General features: G+C 40.5%; 2 protein-coding genes across 4 annotated transcripts; one reads left to right on the plus strand and one right to left on the minus strand.

The window, feature by feature from the left end:
- Positions 1 to 1,025: 1,025 nt before the first annotated feature.
- stmn1b (stathmin 1b) lies at positions 1,026 to 3,895 on the minus strand. 3 transcript variants are annotated; one of them, XM_071901609.1, is made up of 5 exons: positions 3,822 to 3,895; positions 2,540 to 2,583; positions 1,890 to 2,062; positions 1,508 to 1,699; positions 1,026 to 1,405 (listed from the first exon to the last, which is right to left on the minus strand). In XM_071901609.1, the coding sequence occupies exons 2-5, from the start codon at positions 2,553 to 2,555 to the stop codon at positions 1,349 to 1,351; spliced, it is 438 nt and encodes a 145-aa protein (XP_071757710.1). In that variant the 5' UTR covers positions 2,556 to 2,583; positions 3,822 to 3,895; the 3' UTR covers positions 1,026 to 1,348. The 3 variants fall into 3 exon arrangements, with proteins under 3 accessions (XP_071757710.1, XP_071757712.1, XP_071757711.1); XM_071901611.2 differs by having other exon boundaries at positions 3,811 to 3,832; XM_071901610.2 differs by lacking the exon at positions 3,822 to 3,895 and adding an exon at positions 3,622 to 3,687.
- Positions 3,896 to 13,952: 10,057 nt separating this feature from the next.
- On the plus strand, positions 13,953 to 21,540 carry serinc2l (serine incorporator 2, like). Its single transcript, XM_071901606.2, has 10 exons — positions 13,953 to 14,072; positions 14,911 to 15,072; positions 15,574 to 15,761; positions 15,932 to 16,011; positions 16,188 to 16,325; positions 16,511 to 16,680; positions 17,569 to 17,659; positions 18,510 to 18,660; positions 18,813 to 19,025; positions 19,689 to 21,540. Exons 1-10 carry the CDS (start codon positions 14,034 to 14,036, stop codon positions 19,825 to 19,827), a joined length of 1,371 nt encoding a protein of 456 aa, XP_071757707.1. The 5' UTR covers positions 13,953 to 14,033; the 3' UTR covers positions 19,828 to 21,540.
- The last annotated feature ends 1,429 nt before the right edge of the window (positions 21,541 to 22,969 follow it).

Genomic DNA, 22,969 nt, shown 5'->3' on the forward strand with positions numbered 1-22,969 from the left:
AACCCTTTCACATAATTTGGAAACTATAATTTTTCAACAGTATCCTTTACTGAGGCTTTGGGTCATATTTATTTTTCAGTTACATAATGTCATTGAGTAGTATTTAAAACAACACAGAATAAGTATTCCAGATGCCATCACCCAGGGAGAAATTTCAAACTCAAAATGCCTCATTGTAGCCTATAATCTACATATCATGTGTCATATTCACCCAGATCATTGGTGCGTCTGTGTATTAGGCGGCCATATCGTTACAAATCAGCTTCAACTATTAACTTCCAACCAAGCTATACTGGAATCTAATTCAAGCAGATAGAATACACAAACAAACTTCCGAAATGTCTATGATAAAGGGGAAAAAAATAGATCAGGGAGGTAAGGGTCAGTTTACTTATTTTGACTAAATTAAAATGAAATCCACTGATTAATACAGAGCTGTCAGTCCCAAATGATTGGAGCCAAATGGGTTGTCAGCCTACTGGCAGTCGATATTAACATGTCAAGAGTGTTTTAATGAGCCGGGGCCCAAGAGTGAGATACCAAATTTCTCATTTGGATACCAAGATGAGAGTCCCTAGATTCCAGCTCTAGTCCCCTGATGTAATTCAAATCCAATTGGAAGATCCACCTCCTGAATTGATTCACTTCAGGCCTAGAAACAATCACACTACTCAGTTGTTCAGATATACTAATTGCCACTAGGTGTCAGCAGAGTCAAAGATATGAATGTGGGACTGCTGCTGTTTCAGTTCATGCCAGACTCTTCAGGCAGTTATTAGGGGGTAATAAGGGCGAATATCCCAAGTGCCACATGTCAGCTGTTTCTCCCTTCAACTCAGATTTTTGATTTTGTTTGTCTTCATCACCCACTAAGGAAAATAAACTATATCTATGTCATAGTTGTCATTAGGCCCTAAGGCATCCAACTGAAACCTTCTCCTCAAACATCAGGATTTACCTTTAATGGTATAACCTGGATATCCCACAGAATACTTCAACTTCAGTCCAAAATCAATAAATGGAGATACATCTTGACAACAGTATCTTTATTCAGTTTAGAACACGCAGATGTATTTTAACATGCACAAGAATAAGGGCCAATTTGTTGCAGTGGCATGCTTCCTTACGGGAAAAATATTTTTTACCACAAAAAATACAGATTATTATTATCAGCTGCAATACACAAACCTACAAGTGAAGAAAAGCCATTCTATATCCACACCAAATCTAACATTGGGTAACATTAAAAATTAAGATTGAACAAATAATATACTGTATAAGCATCAGTGAACAAAAAAATATATATCTTTGGACATGTAAAAAAAATCTTTTTCAAATCCTTAACAAATTAGTTCTCTCTTTCTTTTGTCTCCTTGTTCTTCCGTACTTCTTCAAGCTTCTTGTCCTGTAAAATTTTTTTTTTAAAGAAGATAGAAAAATCACAAAGTTGTAATTACTGTTTTCATTTATTTAAACATTGAAGATGAAGATGAAGACAGGGGTTTACCTTCTCCTTGAATTTCTCATTGAGTGCTGCCATGCGCGCTGTGCGGTTCTCTTTGTTGGCCTCCATCTTCTGATTGAGCTTCTCTTCTGCCATCTTGCTGAAGTTGGTGTTTTCCTCCATGGCCTTCTGGATTACTTCCTTCTCATGCTCTCGTTTCTCAGCCAAGTGTTTCAGCACCTCAGCCTCTTGATTCTGACAACGTGAAGAAACAGAACTTTTACAGTAAGTTTATTTCCTGGAACTTGAATGGAAATAAATCTAAAACCCTAAACCTGATGTGTGGGCTGGTAGGCTCTAGGCTGAACTGCTCAGTCATAACAGCGGTTTGCACAGGGATAATCTGTCCTCATCCGTTAGTGATTTATGTCATTTCTGGAGATACCTTGCGTCTCTCTTCTGCAGCTTCCAGTTTCTTCTGAATCTCCTCCAGGGACATTTCCTTCTTCTTAGGGGGGGACAGGGGAAATTCCCCCTTGGCATCTGGGGCCGAGGGGCTCAGGATGACCTCAAAGGCTTGACCTGAAGCACGCTTGTCTAGCTCCTTAACTTGGATGTCTGAAAAAGAGGAGGACTGAGTGTTGACAAGTGCAGGCGATGGTCAAAGTTAAAGTTAAAAGTTCCAGTTGTCGGTATATGGTTAAATGTTGCACTTCAGTTATGATTTCAGAGGTCTTAAAAACACAGCTGTTTCTCTTTGCGCTATTTTTCTAGTGAGAAATGTTCCTGGTTTTGATAGATGTATACCTGTTTTATTTTTGTTTTTTAACTCTTCTGGCTTATTTGGAGATGAAATTGGTCTTACATTTGATTTGAACTGGCATTAAAAAAGTATTTAAAAGTTTTGAATTTAACTTAGGGACCTGTCGTCCCCCTATTTGGTTTGCATTTAGATTTTGTTTCCCTATAAATAAAAAAATACTGAACCCAGTATTGTGTATTGAACTGAACCGTTTGCTGAATGTATCTTTAGGCTACATCCCAAAGGACCACTCATCCACACAACTGTTTTGTTTGTGTGTAAAATCCACCTACCTCCAGAGGTCGCCATTTCAGCAGAGTTGTTACAGTTAATATCACTGGAAGAAAACATGACAAAATAGAGATCAGTCTAGTATGAAGCAACACATCAAGCATGTCTGTGCACATCTGTGAATGGATAATGGGCAAAAATATCTATTTCACTTGGGCCAAATGTCCATTTGTGAACGGATGCATCACTAGTTTTGCAGCAGATGTGCAGCCATGGTGCCGGAGCTGAGGAGCGCTCATGTTTTGACAGAATAGCAGATCAGTCAGGCATACAAGTTGATATAGTCAACTCTCCTTCGACTCATAAAGCTTTTTTATAAGTAGCAAACACGTAGGTTCAAGTGGCATTTAGTTAATGACTAATCTCACACGTGTACTGTATCTTCTCACTATTCATACGAATTGCACAGCGGCAGGTACGTAGGCTATAGCGTGAATACTGGTCAACATTACTTTTTTGGCAAATATAATACGTTAACTACTAGGGGACTAACGTTACGTTAGTCGAATATTCACCATCTAGACTCTACGAAATGAATCATCAGTTAAATTTGCCTAGCATGTCACACATGTTGCAGACAAAACAAGTTCCCCGCCCACTGATGCCCCAGCTGTTGTAACGTTAGAAAGTGAAGCAAATTCACACAACGGAGGGTCTCAAGTCAGGCAGGATGTGAGTCTGTTACACATAACTACATACATTTCCGCCAGACTCCATTTACCATACAAACATTTATCAGTCAATGCAACTTTCGGAAAAAAATACAAGTAGATTCCCAAGTAACGTTAGCGGTAAGAAAGAAGTGAACCACCTGACCCGAGCCTCAACCACTGTAGGTTTATCTCAGTTCATAACTAGATCTTCACCCAAACAAAGCTGTCTAGCTAACGTTAGCTGACTAAGTTGGTACGTTAGTTCGCTCACCTCAGTATCTGACAAGCTATGAGGTTGAATGATGCCTTTCATACATTAATAAAGACCAGATACCTTTTGAAACATGAATACCTCCAGATATTCAAACCGCGACACAAGACCAAGGCGAAATACTTGACACCAATTCGACAAATGATCTTTGTTAACAAACCTGAATAGCGGCCATAACGTTAACGTTAGTTGTCGAAGTTAACGGCTGTTACCTGACGTCTTCAACTATGCTGAATCTGTTCCAATTGAATGCTGCAAATGTGTCCAAATTAATCTAAAATACATTATCATCGCTTGTGCCTTTGTTTCAGTTGTCCTAAAGACTAGTTAAACATTTAGCAACCAGAACTTTGTTCTCACCGTCAAGTGCTTGGGGTTACGGTGCTGCCCTCCGGTCACCAAGGTCTTGTCTGTCCGCGCCAGCCTCAGCAGCTTCGCGCAAAAATCTACTGAATTGCAACGTCATCACAGCTCTTCTCAGGCATTGGCCTAAATCCACCAATCATGAAAGTCTTTGCAACTGCGTGTGCTCAGACAAAACAAAGGCACAAGACCCCAGGGTCAACCATCACATTATGGCAGCACTGTTACTGTCAGTTAAATCAGTTACAATAGCCAAATGTTTGATGATAATTATGTAAATCGAAGGGGACCTGGTAAGTCTGACTGAAATAAATACTGGTGCAGTGAAGTGGGCTTGGTATGTGGCAGTGTATAGTAGTGAAATCACTGACACTTTTGAATTATGATGTTGCCATAAACTACTTCGTCACACTGTGTTCCTCTCTCTCTCTCTCTCTCTCTCTCTCTCTCTCTCTCTCTCTCTCTCTCTCTCTCTCTCTCTCTCTCTCTCTCTCTCAAACATCCACCAGATTATTCTGAGATATTCTACTAATGGCAGGTCATGGTCAATTAGAATGTTTACCTGTAAACACTGACTCATCTTTTCCTTGTCCCTGTAATTGGTAGCTGAAAATGAATGGAGACTTTCATCATTCCCTGGGTTGCTGTGTTTCAAAGGATACATTAAACTTAATTTTTGAAAACCAGATTGTGGCGGTAAGTGAGCTGCCACCAACTGAAGGTGTGAAGAGTGTTTACAGACAACCTCAGAGAGTCCCAACACACTCCCTGTTGAGTGTTATGAAACACTATATCAAAACATTGTGCCTTGTTATACATGGTGTTTTGATGGCTTTTAAGTGCATCAAAAAAAAACAGGGAGATTTTAAAAGCCTGTTTTGCATTTCAGAGAACTTGAATGCTGATGTTTGGTGTAGTGTACACCGTTTTAGCTTTGCACCCCTGCAAATCCCAGTTCTCAGCTTGGGTGCACTATTTTTCTTGCTTTCAAAAGCCAGTGGTGGTGTTTTGAGCTGCCCTCCTCTAACAGTGTAGAACAGAAATAATATTCTGAAACACATGCTAAAAGCTGTGCAGTTATGAACATGATGCATGAGAAAGACTTTGGCCACATGTGGATTTTGTCTTCAACAAAACTGGACAAATGCCAGTTGGGACATTTGCAGATGCCAATTATCAATATAAAAGTACAATTTTAATTTGATTCAGCCCTTGACTTACACCAGTTATCTTCAGGCTAGGTTTAAGGAGTTTCCCAGATTTATTGTTGTATTTAATCGCATTTCACAGTGTTTCCATAATACCCAACAAACAGACAGTCCTTTTTATTCCTCCTAACGTCTTTCTTTTGTTTGTTTGAGTGCAGCCGTTGCTTAAGTGGAAAACTACAAGCATTTCCTTGGAGTGAGTGATGAAAGAGCAGCGATGGATGAGAGTAAAGTTGTAATCCTGGCAGCTGCGTCCTACGAACAGCACAATAGTGAGGCAGATATCAGCTGCTCAACTGCTGCGGGCCAGGGGAACCCGCCAGCACCAGAACAAAAGAGGTGATTATAAGTGCCTGAAAAGAGTGAGTGGCTAAAACGCCCAGTAGGTTACAGGCGTTGGTAGCATGGAGTTTTGTTTTCAGTTAAAAATCTGCCCCCTCCAGACACATTTTCACAAACTGAAAAGAAAAAAACTTTTAAGATTTAAGATAAGATGAACTTTATTGATCCCAGAGGGGAAATTAAGTCATTGAAGGTAATTTCTGTATGTCAAATGGGTGTGAAATATGCATTAACGTTGATCCTTTGTCAACTTGTATGCTGCAACATATTCTTTAACCAGTAGATATTACAGTTACTCTTAAATGCATCAGGAATATCTACACCTTTTTATCAATAATAATCAATAGGCATATTGCTAAAAACCGGTTCATTGTCAATGTCTGCATGTATATATTCTCTAAAGATGCTGCACAGTTGGTTGCCCAAATTTCTCTTTGCATGTCTTCCCACAGAGTGATAATAGCTTCTCCCGGCAGAAGTTTGCTATTACAGTAGATGAACTAAGTGCCCCCCTCCCCCATATGTTGAATAAAACATGGACATTACATAAGGTATTCCCTTCCCCGCAGCAGTATGGGGATTCTCGGTCACCCATATGCTGATTCTCTCTCTTTCTAAAATTGTTCTTTCATCTATCAATCGTTGCATTGTCCTTTGCACTCTATACTAATAGGCCCTGAAATTACAGATAGAGTCACTGAATATACTGTCAGCAAATATACATTTTTGACATGAAGAAGGACGCAGTCAATTCAAGTCTGTCACTCAGGATGATAGTATATGATATGAACTAGAATAGTTATTCCTCCCCTCTTCCCTCTGGTTCTTTGCTGGCACTAAGCTGGCACGTTTTGCAGCATGTGCTGCTTGTCTGAGCTCAACTGACCCTCTCTCTCCCCCTACAACCCTTTGACACTCTCATTGCAGTTTGATTGGCTCTAATGCACGGCCGGTCACTGGTGGCATCACTGTATGGTAATCAGATTGAGGTGTATGAAATGGTAAGATCTCAGTGGATAATCATCCCTTTATATCATGACATTCAGGTTTCTGTGTTCTTTAGCACTGGACACACAGATTTTTCCACTTCGGTAAGACACTGAAGTACATGACCTTACTGTGGTTTATCTAAACTATTAGTTAACCATGATTCAACATTACTCTACTGAGATTGCCTCATCAGTCAAGTACTTGCATTAATGGATTGATAGCTTATACATCCTCTTTAAATATTTGTCTGCCCCAGTTGACTGAACACTGGCCTGGTGTAATTTTAGGGCAGCACAAATCATATTTCTTCATTAGTAGGCTGTAGTGATGTAGTAGGCACTCTCGTTGAGCAGCTCCCATTCATTTTACTCACTAAAAGCATGTAAGACTGTCTTGTTGCCATAGGAATGATGCTTTTTATTTTTAGCTCAGGGTGCTGCTGTCCAGGGCGGATAGTAAACTCAGCATCAGTGTCTGCGCCTGCTTGATTACAGAATTAATGTTGTGTTTTATTAAACATTGTTTGTCAGAGCAAGTGCAGCCCTGCACAGGTACAGGAGTTACAACTCAGTCAGCGTTACATATACTTGCGCCATAGTTAGCTATTAATGTTTGCTTTTTTTCCTAAGCCCTAGAACCAGTTAGATAGAGCCAGGTTTAGTGGGTTTATTTGCATATGTGGATTATTTAGTAAAAGTTTGGTTTGCTGTTATGAACTACCAGATAAAGTAGTTGCTTTTTGTTATATGTCACTATTTTTTTAGAGGGTGTTTTCCAGTCTCTGACCCCAGACTGGACAGTTTTTATAAAGCTGGTGGCAGCCTTATGCAACTGTGCTTATTACAGTAATCTTAAGCTTTAAAGCCCAAAAGTGTTATTACAGTGATGAAGTTAAATCATTCTTAATTTTTCTGGAGGCCCGTTGGAATATCGTCAAGGGCTTCTTGGGGTCCCCGGACCATCCTTTGAGGATCATTGTACTGAGTAATATATGCAGGCGCTTGACACACACTGAATTTGATTATCTGCAACTTTCATGTCTTTAACTCCCTCCCTTGAAATAATCATTTGATGCCAACTTGTGAGGATGTTTTTAAAATAAAATCAAGCCATTCAGGTTTTTGAAAATGTAACAATTTAGTTTCCTCATTGCAATTACTTTTCAAATAATTAATTCCAAGAATAAGAGCATAATCCCCTGAGCTCTACCACACATCAGGCTAGTCGCCATGTCGCCCCTAGCCAGCAGGACGTCCCTACTCTTATGATGATTAAGGTGAGCTCCAGTGATGAAATGCATTCCTTTCCGAGTAGACTGGAGTTTGAATGAATGTGTCCTATTTCAAATGCCATCCTGGACCCCCCAAAATGTAGGGCTGGCTCTGTCCTTCAGTTCAATACATCATAACTTTATCTTCAAACACATAAGTTGCAGAGAAACGATGTATCTAATATAGAACATATTGACAATCACAGTGTTTCTACGCAACCATATGATTTTATAGATAGAGCAGCTGGCATCATGGACCAAGCTCATGTCACCCTCTCTGATGATCCGTGAGCTGTCTCCGAGCCTGGTGGCTATGGCAACAAGACAGACAAAGTTAGATACAGTATCAACAGCACAAAGTTACCCTTCTTCATTCATTCTGCTGCCAATGAGCACTTTATGCAGTGGAATGGGAAAGCTGAGAGACGAGGAGTTGTTGTGGTCATTGGGAGTGGCACAGATGGGTTTGACATTATGAAGGATCTTACTTTAATTAAACTTCCTTTAATCCAAAACACCAGATGTCTCTGTTCAACCAATAGAGAGTCAAACAGTCATAAATGAAGACATTAGCAATAGACCCAAGTGTCAAGATATCTGATATATGATCTTTCTCCTTTTGCGTTCAACCTGATTTAGTGTTGATTACAGCAGCATCAAAAATGTCTGAGAATTATTACCTGAAAAGGTTGTTGTTTTTTTAAATCTATGAACCATCAAACGGGGCTGTAAGGCTGACATTTTCCTTCTTCAACATGACACAAAGATCTTAGTGAATTGGTTAACATCTGTAACAATGTAATAAGTGGCTTGTTAACCTCCTCCCAAAATACTCCAAAAACAACTGCACCAGAGTTCAGTTTACAGGCTAAAATGCAGCTCTCTAATGCTGCTCTACTGATAGATTAGATTAGATTTGACTGCCGGGGCTGGTGTGGTGCGAGGCATGCTGGGACTGGGACATTAAATCACAGACAAACTGTCTCCCAAAATGACCTAACTCCACTCCCTCCACTTTAGGATGCTTGATGTTGCTCACAGTTAAAAGCACACAGTTTACTTTTAGTTTTACAGTGTGTAATGTTTCTGTGCAGGAACATGTTCAGTGAAGAGGTCAAGCTCTGTGTGAAGCCCAACCTGATGACCGTCTTAATATTTTGTTGTCAAATTATTGAATATTGATTAATCTTTTGTGATCTGAAATACTGTATATTTTACATAGTAACCTACCATACTGCTTGGCAGTAGTGTAATTGAGGAAATGCTGCCACCTAGTGTTGAATAGATGGATAGAAACTGACAGAAATGAACAATGCACAGACAATTGTGTAGAAAATAGAGTATTTATTCAACATACATAGGACCCAAAAATATATGCTACTAATTAGAATTTTAATTAAATTCAGCAACAGATGTTATTCATACCTATATTAAGTGGACAGTATCATGATTACATAATGAGTCCTTACTTGTAATATTTCAGATCAGTGCTGACACTGTGTCAACAGTTTAATTTGTTTACCAGTAAACAACAATATGTGATAACAACTTCAGTAATTGACTAAAACAACGATCATTATTGTTTATGATTGAGGAATTTTGAATTTGCAAAAGTAGTAGAGAATGAACATTGTTGTTCTATCAAAAGATTATTGTTCTATCTATCACCACATCCAAAAATCAATATTTTATTCATGCGCTACACTTTTTTTGATAGCACTGAACAGTGATGTGACCTTTTTATTCTGCTACAGATTTAATGTACATAGAAATTCCCGCTTACTTAAACCATGCACAAAATTCATACATCATAACTATTCTCAATAGATTGGTTGTAAAAAATCTTTGTATAAAATCATCCTCCAATTGAAAGAAAATAGATAATTAAATAAAACCATCACAATCATTAAAACTGTCACAGCTGCATCTTTTGCTCCCCTGCCCTTTTATCTCATTCCTTCTCAAACATACTGCATTTTTCATCTTTGGTCTGTAAATTTCAGTCAACATAGTTGGTTGTTGGGAAGGAACACAATGACTAGAGAAGTGAGCTTGTTACCCGAAGGCTTAAATCCCAGTTTTAGTCTCTGGACTGGTTGGGAAAAATTCTGACCATGGGAAATAAACTAAAAGTGCTCTCCCCTCGCTTGATTGCCCTTCCCAAGTGTCCTTAAACAAGGCACTTGACCTCTTAACCCAACAGCGGAGCTACTACAACAGGACAAACTTTGGTATTACTCTGCAGCTCTCAGGAATGGGTGTTTAACCTTCCCTACCCTTGCAGCAACTCCTTCAGGCTGATGTTGTATAGAAACTGTGTTCTTAGTCTACTTTCCTGATTAAATAAGTTGTACTTTGCTAAATGTGTTTTGGGTTCCAAGACATATGGAGCCATTTTTATCCATTAAGAGGCTTCCATCCCTTCTGTGCTGCCGGTGGGAGTGGAGGAAGGGTCCACTGTACTTGGCGACTGGGGCCCACCTGGACCATCTGAGAGAGGGGAAGATGATGCAGTTTGTTATTTAATGTACGTGCACGTGCTCAAGACCAGATGTGTGCATGTGTGTGTGTGTCTGACCCTGCAACGACCCCACCTGTTAGGGCCAACTCTGCCAGCTTCAGGGACAGATCCACTGGGTTGACGCCTGCTGGTGAGGCCAGGATGTCCGGCAAGGCATTTCTGCGCCCAGTGCGGCCTGAGGAAGCAAAGTCCAGCACAGGCGCCTCGGTCATCTCAGTGTTCCTCAACAGGCTGCAGGAGAGAAGCCACAAGAGAGATATAGGCTAGAAAGAATGACATTCAAAACAATTGATATAGTTTGGCCAGGTTGTGCTATGGGAACCATGTTGCTGTTCCTTCAACCAAAAAGTGTATACCATATATATGTGACAGTGCCACGTGGAATGGGATAATAATAATAAGCTTTATTTATATAGCACTCATCTAAAAACAGAGTTTATACAATGCTTCACATAAAAACAAAAGAAACAGTATAACACATGGAATAAAAAATAAAACGGGACCAGAAGAAATAAAAAGGATAGGAAGATTAAGATAAATTAGAAAGCAAATCTATAGAAATGAGTTTTAAGAAGAGCCCTGCCAGAGGATCTCACACTGCACTCAAGTTCATAGGGGGTTAAAAGGTCTGTGATATAGCTAGGGACCAAACCTTGCCAAGTTTAAAAGTAACGGTAAAGCCTTGAAATCGATTCTAAAACTGACTGGCAACCAGTGTAAAGATGCAAAAATCGGGGTGATAAAGTATCTTCGTTTAGCAACACCTTAAATCCTAGCTTATGATGATAGTAGGAACAACTGCCCCGATTCTGTTCACTTCTCCTCCTTCTCTCATTCGCTTTCCTCCCTTCCTTCCCTCGCCTCCTCCGTGTTACTCCCTGGTAGGAGACGAGTGGTAGTGAGGGAGGAAACGAGCAGTAATGAACGGGACGCACCCCCTGTTTGCTTTCTATTTCAAGAAGCCAAACAACTGCAGTGGCCCCAGGAATAAAAAAACAAGCGTGCTGCAGATTTCAAACAACAAACCCCAATGCGGCCTCCATTAACATATCCTTGGGTAACATGTCATTACAAGAGTTTGTCTCTGTGTAAATAATGTTTACGGTGAAACCAATGCCAATATGAACACTATACTGTACATTGCATGTGTTAAACTAAACAGTAAAATCCATGCATGCTGAGTATATTACAGGTAATATAAATCTTGTATTGCATTTGTGACTTTGGTATTCATGGCTATATACCTTCATTGAGTTTATTTTAGGCTGTAATACCAATAAATCTATTGCTATATGCTCCTTTTCTCCTTGTCAAGCCGATAACAGAATCATGGAGGCTGACTTCATGTGCATCAGAGCTCTACAACAGTTAAGGTCTCCACCCCTCTCTTTCATCCTGTCAGCCTGGCTATACATTTTGCATGAGGTTTGGGGATTATGAGAAACAGGAGGCTCTGCTGTAGATAAGCTGTGGACCAAATGCATCCCGAGTCTGTGTCCTTACTATCTGAGCTTAACTTTCCCCTTCTGCCTCATCTATTCTCATGGCCAAGATCCTTAGCTTTGCCCAGACATGTCTAATTACAAGATCAGCCACTTTGGTTATCCTGTGTTTGTTATGGTGACATCTGTGAATAAGAATGATTTATTTATTTGTGAACATAGCCTATTCTATGAATTTGTGAACATACAAAATCCTTTCTCAGCATTACAAAAATGCCCATGATAAGGTTGTGTGCTGTTGGAATTGAGTGCACAGATACATCTCTCTCCCTGCGAGACTTATGTAAGACCTCGGTGATAGGAACATTGTCGGGGTGACACTGTAAATAAACACAGACAGAAATGCCTCTGGGATGCAGAGATTCCTAACAGTTTGAGATTAATCACTCCCCTGAAAAAGTTCTGTCTACCTCCTTTAATGGGGTGTTATCACCAGGCCTATCTGTCATAGAAATCCCCTCAGGAGGTCAGGGATAAACCTGTGCACTCTGAAAGAGATGAGACTTCTATAGTGTTCACATATATTGATTATAGATCAAATCCAAATAAGAGCCTCCCCCAAAGACAAACTATGAGCAGGCTCTCATATTTTGTCTCTCACTCTTCTTTTATTGAATTAAATCTTAGTAGTTTTGCCTAGAATTGCCATTTGTGTAGAATTCACATTGCATAAGCTATTTGACATTTGGGGGTTTCTCTGCTGCAGTAGGTTATATGAGATCATGCTTTCATCTGGTCGCAAGGGCACATTGACCAGGACCCTTGTGCTTATATTGACAGGCTGACGTTAACTCATACTTTGACAGCTTAGCAACAGGCACGGCTATAACTAATTGGTCTATAAACCTGACTTAAATCTAGATGCATATGCAGATCCATCGCCTTTTCTAACACACAATGCAAAACAGCGCGATGTTTCAGAATCCGATTATAAAATACGACTGATGTTGCCAGGATATGATTCTAGTCGTGTGTTTCAACTTCAGTGCAAGCGTCAAATACATGATTCAGTTCTGGGTTAATTAAGGAATGTTCAAATTGCTGGTTTAGCCTACTTACCAGTTGGAAATGCCGCCCTTTAACAGCAGGAGAAACACTTTAACCTTGTAGCTGTCCCACCTTCATGCCGGGCAAGAAATGATAAGATTGCAGCAAAGAGAAAAGCTTGCGAAGAGACATATTGTATCTTGGCTGTTTAGGTCAATTGGTGTGAAGTAGAGCGTGCATGCTCAGGACAGAACCAAAGCGAAAACATGCGGGGGTGTTGAACCGATCCACGTTTGCTAGGAGAAATCTCTGCAAAAAGGAATATATGGGGAAAATTGATATAGTATAAATTCCTGGGGACTTGCGTCTGTGTGGCGGGTTGGGTTGGTATGAGGAGCTGTCCTGGGTGCTGGCGTCTCGAGCCCCTGAGCTCTGCCGAACAGCCTTCACGTGCAGGTGGCCTCTGTCAGACACCCTGCAAAGGAAAAAGATCCAAGCATTTAGGTAACAGCATGCATGGCAATTAATCGTGTCAGAGCCATCATGGAGATAGGTCATTGCTTTTCTTGCAAGCATTTCCTATGCATTTTCAAAGATCAGTGGTTTTTTTATTCTTTTACACAATTTTACACTCTAAAAACGTTATAACTTTGCCCACTAGATGACGTATGGCGCAGTACATAATTGGAGCCATAGACGTTTTGTGCAAACTGCTAATTTTCTTTCACTTAGTTGTGGAATAACCTCTGGATATATAGTCCCTGATATAGTGTGCTATTACTTATAAGGAACAGACATTCCAGAGCATGCCTTTTTAAGGAATATGTCACTCGTGAGTCGTGAAACCCCTGTTGCAATTGAACGCTCCTAACCATTATTAATGAACTTTAGCCTATAGTGTTGGTTACCCACCATACCGGCGCACTACCAACAGTTTTTTGCTGTAGGCTGTTGCTGTAGCTGTAGACATATAATGAGACTTGCTGGACTATTTCGGTTGGCTGAAATAAATTGGTAGCTCAACATCAGACACAGTTCAAGTAACTTAAGGTAGGCCTTAGGTTAGCGTAGGTTTTGTGTTCTCATCCTCAAAAATAGGTCTGTACAGCTAAATTTAATATGCAGTTGTTGTTTTTTGCTGTTCCAATTTCATTTTCACTCAACTCACTTTGTTCATGTTCATTGCATCGCCATTGGTACTTTCTAGGTCTATTACTCTGAAAAGCTTGTCATTTAGGTTTATCGTGAGGACTTTTATTTTGAAAAACCCAGACGGGAACGCCTGCCTGTGTGTTTGTGTCTGTCAGATTGTTTGGGAAAGCAGGTTTTACTGGAGCTAGCAGCAGGACGTCGCGACCATACTACTGATTTCAGCGTTTTGATATCAAAATGGGGGCTTGTCTGGCCTTGTGTTCCTTAGCTAGTTGTGTAAGTATCTACCTCAATACGAATATTAATAACGTAAGGCTTTTGTTCACTTTCGTCGAGCTAAATTAACGTTAGCTAACGTTAGCTGTTTAGCTAAGACTAGCGTTTAACGTTTCAGTTAACCTCTTTAGCTGAAGTTAAAACGTTTACGTAATATAAATAGCTGTAGCTGCCACATCTTACACAGGGATACATTAATATATTTCGAGGAAGTTGGCTTATCAAGCTAGTGAATCACCAGGCCACAACATGGTAATGATTGAGGAAGTGTCAGGGAAAAGGCCATCATTATTTGCACTGGAGATGTTCAGATCGTTATCACCATACAGGTGTCTGTTCCTGATCTTGGACAGCAACACCGCCCGTGGTTATAATATGAGCCCATGCCAGTAAGCAGCTAGCTATAACGCAGTACAGTATAAACAGTGTAAAAGATCGTCTTAACCTGTTTTCAGGCCGTAACGTTACATCGTAAAAGTCAGGTTGAAAGTGCGGTCTGATGTCCTAGTTTTCCTTCATACACTATAATTACCACAGGCCCATGTTAATAGGTGGTAATTTGGATTTAGACTTTGAGATAGTCGAGTCAATCATTCAGTTGTGAGTTAAGCTCTTCGTAGACTTAGATCCAGTGTAGGAATCTTCACTTTTCACCGTTCACGTCCCAGGCCACAGCGGCTAATGGATTCTAAAAATCCAGCTATCACGATTAATATTTTAACGTCATGATGGTTGGTTATCTGCCAAAGTAGCAGACTAAATGCCAATAGCTTTTAGCTCTCTCTCTCTCTCTCTCTCTCTCTCTCTCTCTCTCTCTCTCCCTCTCCATCCCTTCTAGGCCTCCTGTCTGTGTGGCTCAGCACCATGCCTGCTGTGTGGCTGCTGTCCCTCCTCCAATAACTCCACCATCACTCGGCTGGTTTTCTCCTTCTTTTTGCTGATGGGGACCATGGTGTCTGTCATTATGATTCTCCCTGGAATGGAGGCCCAGCTCCAAAAAGTGAGATCACTGTTCCCCTAATACAATTATGTTATCTCCTTCAGGATTTATTGCATTTTGTTCATTGCTTTACCAGTAGATTTCTGGAACTATGCAAAGGGTTTGTGTTGTATGCTTTGGTTCTTCCTTACAGATGCTATATATAGGATTACCTTGCTAATATTTGGTTTGAATTAACTGTGATGAGCCGTTTTAGTTGGTCTGTGGCTTGACTGCCTGTGAAATCCCCTGAGATAAGCTGATAAGTTACACATTAAAAGCAGCGCGGAAGGGAAATAGAATAATATGGCCATTGTAAACAGCCAACAGGAGTAATAGAGCATAGTGCCAGTGGTTGTTATCACAGTTATTTTATAATTTAACAATAAGAGGGAAAATCCCCTGTTGGTTACCTTCAAGTACGCTCAAGGAAATCCACTTACAAATTCTTTCTAGTAAACGCTGTCTAGTAAAGCTTAATTGAAAGATGTTTTTTTCTGCCTTTTTCCTGCGGGTTTGTAGATCCCGGGGTTCTGCCAGGGTGGAAGCACTATACCAGGTTTTGAAAACCAGGTTAAGTGCGACGTCATTGTGGGCTACAAGTCTGTGTACCGTATGTGCTTCGCCATGGCCTGCTTCTTCTTCCTTTTCGCCGCAATCATGATTCGTGTCCGTAGCAGCAAAGACCCACGTGCAGCTATCCAAAATGGGTGAGTACTCTTACGGGTTGAATCTTATATGAAATTCATGTGTTCAGGGATGAAACTATTTAGCTGGCTTTTCCTTACCATCTGCATTTTCATCTCTGTATGTGTTGCTGTTCACTCTGACTACCATTGTGATGGTGGGTTTGTAATTAAAATTGTTTTTTTTTTCCCAGGTTCTGGTTCTTTAAGTTTCTGATCCTGATTGGGATAACAGTGGGAGCTTTTTTCATCCCTGATGGAGCATTTCATACTGGTACTAACAAGCATTGTTAAATTAAGTTAAACAGCAATGTTTTTTAGCTTGAGGACACTGACTTCATCATTAATCAGTGGCTCAGACACAGGAGAAATATCTTTTGTTGATGAACAGTTTGAGGAAATGTGATCAGCTGCGCTTATTGCTCTGTCTGTTTCCTCTTTACTTCGCAGTGTGGTTTTACTTTGGAATGGTGGGATCCTTTGTTTTCATTCTCATCCAGCTCATTCTCCTCATCGACTTTGCCCACTCCTGGAACAAGGTGTGGGTGGAGAATGCTGAAAGCAGTGACAACAAATGCTGGTTTGCAGGTACAGTATTCACTTAAAGCCAGGTGTTACTGGTGTTCTCGTATTGGTTTTTGAAGGCAGGATTCATGTCACACTAAGCTACATATTAGTCATATGAATAAAGTTTTGTCTTAATCCTTGAATAGATTCTAAACGTGTCTACCACTTGCAGTCTTAACCCAAGGTTTCCATGTTGTAACCTCCAGGCCTGCTGTCTTTCACCGTCCTCCACTATGCCCTGGCTTTCACTGCTGTGGTGCTTTTCTACATTTACTACACGCAGCCTGATGACTGCACTGAGCACAAGGTCTTCATCAGCCTCAACCTCATCCTCTGCATCATCATCTCCATTGTCTCCATCCTGCCCAAAGTACAGGTACAGCAGAGAGCAGTTATACTTTGCAACTTATTATTAACTCATTTTAGGAAAAGGTTTTGTGATTAACAGCAGAGCCAGAAGTAAAATGTAGTATGGTACTCCATGTTTAACGACTGTTGCTCCACTACTGGATTTATTAATGAATTGATTCATTGGATTGAATATATTGTTTCCAATCTCAATTGAGTGAGCTTTTGATGCAAGGGCTAACAATATTTGACATCCAATGATGACTAGTTTGACAATTTTGTTTTGAGGCAGCCAAAGGTTTGTTTATATTTTGCTGTTTATTAAGCTTGTCAGACCTTTGTCCATGAATAGCTCAAATGTGCTTATATGCTTGCATTGAATGCACTAAATACACAATTTGAGATTACTGCAAATTTAATACCTTTACCAAACATAGTACTACCAGTGGGTTTTGATGAGGTTGTGAACTGTCAAGAGTGTCATTCATTTGAAAAAGGTCTTTGCTAAATCATAAATCGGCTGTATCCTTTCATGGCTTTAGTAAAGACAAAATATTGCTTGAGTGTTTTTTCTTAACATGATTAATCAAAGTTTCACACATTTGGCAGAATTTAGGGTTCAACCAGAGAAAAAAGTAGCAATACAAGGAAATATAGTCACAAAATATGATACTCTGGAGTCCGTTATTATGGCTCCCATTGGTTTTCTGGGGAAGGTCCATATCCATAACGGCTCTGGCTCTAGCAATGCTGATGCAAACTGTACTCAAGTTTCCATCATACACAGCTGTGTCGGGGGCAAAGTGGGTGCACTGACCAAATTCTAACAGGTTATATTTTACAAAGTCACTGGCACAGTGGTGTGGCCTACATCAAACCCTCTAATACTGTATGTATTTCTGTATGCATGTTACAGGAAGCCCAGCCACACTCTGGTCTGCTCCAGGCTTCACTCATCTCCCTCTACACCATGTATGTCACTTGGTCTGCAATGACCAACAATCCAAGTGAGTCTCCTGTTGTCTCATTCCACAGTTATCATCTCTCCTCTATGGCTTTTGTTGCACACTCATTTGGGATTATACTTGCATGTATTTTGAATATCTATGTTTGCTGTCCTGGCTACTGCAGCATTTTGATTATACTGGTGAGTTTTATAAGCTGTAATATACGAATGAACAGCTACTTTGTGCTAATAGTTTGCTCACCTTCCTTGCCTCATGCTTTGTGATCTGCATTTCCCAAGCAAATCTTATTTTAAAAACAATTGACAAGCTTGTGGTAAATGTAGTGTTAGTGGTAGACTGCATAAGTACTGTTACGCTTTAACATTTGTCCCGTATCTAGACATAGAAACCATGCATCTCAACTATCCACATAGAATTCTCTTTCCCTTGCAAAATGCAAATGTGCATCATCATTCTGGTAACTTTCTCTACTGAAATGTTGTAACACTACATGCACTTCCTTTGCTAATAATCCTTTGCTAATAATGTTAGCATATCACAGGCAACAGCTGTTCTTCTAGAGTTATTTTTTATCACAGAGGACAAACACAATTAATTAGACAATACACTTAAATACACAACAGACATTTCAACTTAAGTGAGTTATTGTATAGTATATGGTTGTTGCATTTACACTTTATTAATATGGCAATGACCAGCTTCTGAGGCATTTTTGGGCTTCTTCAGTGTGTCTTGGGTGCATTACACCTGAATTTTTAGACATTATCAGGATGGAAAATGCCCAAAGATGCATGTTAATGCCAGGTGTAAACAGGGTCACTTTATTTTTCTTTACTTCCTCTATATTACAATGTCTAATTTTGTGTTTGTGTATGTGATGATGTCTTAGATCGTAAGTGTAACCCCAGCCTGTTGAGTCTAGTGTCGAACGTCAACACCACTGAACTGGGCCCCGACAGCGCCCCAGGACAGGTGCAGTGGTGGGACGCTCAGGGCATCGTTGGTTTGATCATCTTCCTCTTCTGCACTCTCTATGCCAGGTAGGTGTAGCAAAGATAACTCCAGCACATTTTCTGTTGTGTTTTTTTTTTTGTATTTACCCTCATGGAACGGCAATGTTAAAAAATGACTCCCTCTGTTTTCTCACTCTGTCTCACACTACTCTATCCCCCATGCCTTCTCTCTCCCCCAGTATCCGTTCATCCAGTAACACCCAGGTAAACAAGCTGATGCAGACAGAGGAGGGCGGCGGAGGTTCAGGTGGACAAGGTGAGGTGGGAGAGGACGGGATCCGCAGGGCCGTGGACAACGAGGAGGAGGGCGTCACATACAGCTACTCCTTCTTCCACTTTCACCTCTTCCTGGCCTCTCTGTACATCATGATGACCCTCACCAACTGGTACCAGTAAGTATCTCTCCCTGGCAGATTCATATGCATGAATCTAAGTTAGATATTTACCATAAATCCTAATGTGGAAAAAATACACTTTTCAGCGGTGTCAGAAATATAGCAACCACAGCTGCTGCCATCTTGGAGGTCCAGTGAAGAATTTTGGAAACAAGAAACAAGAGGGCTAGAAAAAGAAAGACATCTGAAACTTTTATCTTTTGCAGATGCAACAGGCTGACAGTGTCCAATCACAAATTAGTTCAGATGCATCAATGACAAAATGATCAGTCCTGAGACAAAAACGGCACAGAATTTAACCATGTCGATTTGGTGCTGTTCATGTGGCCTTAAGTGTCAAGTTAAATGCAATCGGCTGTTCTGTCATCGTTGCCCAAGAGTTGTTGACCTCCAATATGGCCACCAGAGGGCGCATCACTTCACCTGAAAGCTCTCTATTTCTTGAGCCTAACTTGAATGTCACAGCTTCTTTCCTTTTGTTTCCAAAATGAACTCGATTCAAAAAAAAAAAAAAGTATAAATATACTCATTCACCATAGTGATTTTTTGTAATCTATCTTTCACAAATATATGAAAAATATGTGTAGATAAATTTCTGTGGACTTGACATGTTGACTTGGTTTTACTAAACCAGAGTGTCGCCCCTCTGTCCTCCCTCAGACCAGACACTACGACCAAGAGCATGCAGAGCAGCATGCGGGCAGTGTGGGTGAAGATGAGCTCCAGCTGGCTGGGTCTGGGTCTCTACCTCTGGACCCTCATCGCCCCTCTCATGTTCCCAGACAGGGATTTCGACTGAGCAGGTCTTGTCCTGTGATTATCACGTGGTTGCTGTCTTTTTCTGTTTTCTGGCATAGGATGTTAATCAGTGTGAAGGATATTATAGTGAAAATACAGTTCATTATTCTTTTTATTGGTTTTATTTTATTTTTTTAAATTATGGTCTCTGCTGGTTTGTGTGTTTCTATTGTTTTACTCTTCTCAGTGTCCGTTGGGTGTGATAATCACTACAGATGTTATGTTTGAAAATAGAAGTGGATTTTTTTAATCTGCCTGCTGGTAATGGTTTTAACCACAAGAAGTTATTTCATTTGCCAATAATTGACCTCAGTTGTAGTCTCTCTACCTTCCCTATAATATGGTGATTCTATAAGCTTACTATAAGCATTAAGCATGATCTTTTTACAGGATTTTAGTTACTGGACTATAGCAAAGACTCAGCAATCAGGCACATACTCAATACCTCAGACGTTTCAGTTAGAGATTCCCCAACTAGGTCAGACTTCTCTGATTGGTCAGGTCTGGAATCCCCTCCTGATTAGTTGGGCTCCATCAGTGCTGGGGGAGGCGAGGGTAACCCTCTTTGCGCCCCAAAGAGACTTGAGTGTGAGTGCTAGATAAGGCTAATATGACACACCCTACAACCCATAACAGGGTTTCCCTGTTGCTGCTAGATTGTATGCAGATCCACATCATTGCTCATCAATGCACCTTGACCCAGAGAGTCCCTATACACAGCTAGTCTAATATCAGCTCTTCCTAGTTTACCACACTACACCCTAAGTTAATTTATCTCTGGTGCTATTCCTTTCCAAGTCCTGCTGTGTTAGGCCTTGTTCAGCCACGGGCAACAATCTGTACCTGTATAGCAGTCTCTTTGCAGTAGGGAGACATGTATTGATCCATAGCAATCAGCATCATGAGATGTGCAGTGGTGGTTGAGGAGGTGAGGATAGCCTCAACTCCACTCTGCTGCACTCTCACAAATGCCACCAGTATGTTGCCGGACTGTTGCAGAACTTGTTATTTAGTTAAGAAAAAAGGAATTTTTAATGTTGCAATGTACAGAAAAATAACCAAGCATTTCAGAAATGATAAGTTGCTGTTAAATGGTATTGACTAAACAAATAGTATGTTGAGTTGGTTGGTACAGTAATTTTATGCATTATATATTTACCTCAACTTGAATATGAATGGGATGAGTTAAAATAACATCAGTATGTTTTGTACTTGTGAAAAAATAGTTTTTAACACAATCATGGAAATGTTGCCTACGTCATGTATTTTCAGAAATTTCAATGCCCAGAAATATTGATTGAATTGAATTTCCTGTTTCACTGACTGCTTGTACAAGTGAGTATTGTGAATGGATTTTCTCAAGTGTTGTGATAAATTGAAAATGCAGTTGTTATATCAGTTTTATTGTTTATCAGACATGTCAATATTTAAATACTTTACACATTTAATACTCTAGCCCTGCTAATGAAGTCATCAAGGCATAGGTTTGAATGATGATCTTGCAGAATTGCCAGTGCTATAACCAATATTTCAAAAAACTATTAAGTGCCTTTTTGTAGTCCTGCATTTCAAAAAGAATGTGTATTTAGTATGCCTTGCCTTACACGTTGTGAGTCAGCCCTTGCATGCCATAAGGCATAGGCCTATCACATGATTGAATATATGAATTGTTATGTAAATATTGTTTTTAATAAAGATGGAAGTCTTTCTCTCATTCACTTTCCTGATCGGGTGTGTCCCATGAGAAAATGTCCTGCTTAACTTGAATGCTAAAACAAATACACAGAATATGATTATTTGATACTGTCTGCACAAGGACACTATGAAAACAGTAGAGGGTAAAAAGAGTCTCTACATGACTTTCACATGCCCTCATAATTGATAAAAGCATGAAAGGCGATTACTTTTACTCCTTTGATTTACTGAGATAAAATATATACATTTAGGGGAGTAGCAGAGGTGCCTGTGGATTGTTATTGATTGTACTGACTTAAACTCCTTATCTCTAGTGGTTCACCAGAATGAGAACATTATCTGTGTGCGGGCGTATGATAGCATTTCCATCAGTTTCTGCTCGAGGGGTCCCTCTCAGCCCCAGAGATTAGGGTGAAGAGGTCCCACAGTTGGGGACTGAAGAGGGGCAAATAGGGACAGCACAGCATGCTCTTTACTCTGGGTGAAAAATTAGGTATGGACATCTGCCTTGATAAACAAGCCAGGCAAACCACATGGTTGACATGTTGCTATGGTGCAAGCACTGTATGTCTGATGGATAGTTTTAGCACTGGGCCTTACACTGCCAAACCCCTGCAGCGGTTCCCTGTCGGCTACTTAAACTCTAACACCATTTCTCTCTGCAAAGGCCCCCCTCTCCTCCAACAGCTTTGTGCCGATTTTTTTTTTTCGACGTACAAGAACAGTGTTAATTTCACTGGTCGCGCCGTGGTGGAAGCCACTGGTGTCAGTGTCCTAGCTCCTTGCTGAGCGTTCACTCTGCCAATTAGCTGCCTGTGACAGAAGTCATCGTGGGCAGCAAAGCCAAATTGAAAGCACATGACTTGTGCGTGCTAATTATAGTCTTGCAGGATCTGGCAAGCAGAGGTGTTAAATCAAAACAGCTATAGTCTTCTGAGCCAAACAAAATGTCTTTCTCTCAATGTCACTTTAGGATCTCAGAAATGCCACAGTCACTGAGACTAGGCACTGAAAAAGAAATAGAAAGTTATTGTGATGTTAGGTACATTAGTTTTTCCTATCTTTTGCCTAACTGTAAAACAGGCCACAGTAGATGTGTCTGACTTGTCGCTTTACTGTTACAGAGTGCTGTGTGCCAGTGCTTGTAGCCTTTGCTGTGTTATTTCCTTCTCGCCTGGCTGGCAGACGGAGCTTGTTGACTTTGGCTGCTCCAGTCACCAGCTCCAGTTGGCACTGTCTGGAACTCCTCAGGACACACTACCTCCTGTCGTCTCCGACCCTCCTCCAACACCACCCCTCTGTCAGCCTATCGATGACGACCCAAAGCTGATGGATTGACTCACAGCCTGGTATGAATTCTAATTTCCTCGGTATAGAGGAGGAGACATCACATCCAGCATGGACAACTGGAGGTTAGATTCTAGGATCTTCAGCAAGGTCTGCACCTA

Source organism: Centroberyx gerrardi, chromosome 12 (assembly GCF_048128805.1).
Source record: "Centroberyx gerrardi isolate f3 chromosome 12, fCenGer3.hap1.cur.20231027, whole genome shotgun sequence".
NCBI classification, from domain to species: domain Eukaryota; kingdom Metazoa; phylum Chordata; class Actinopteri; order Beryciformes; family Berycidae; genus Centroberyx; species Centroberyx gerrardi.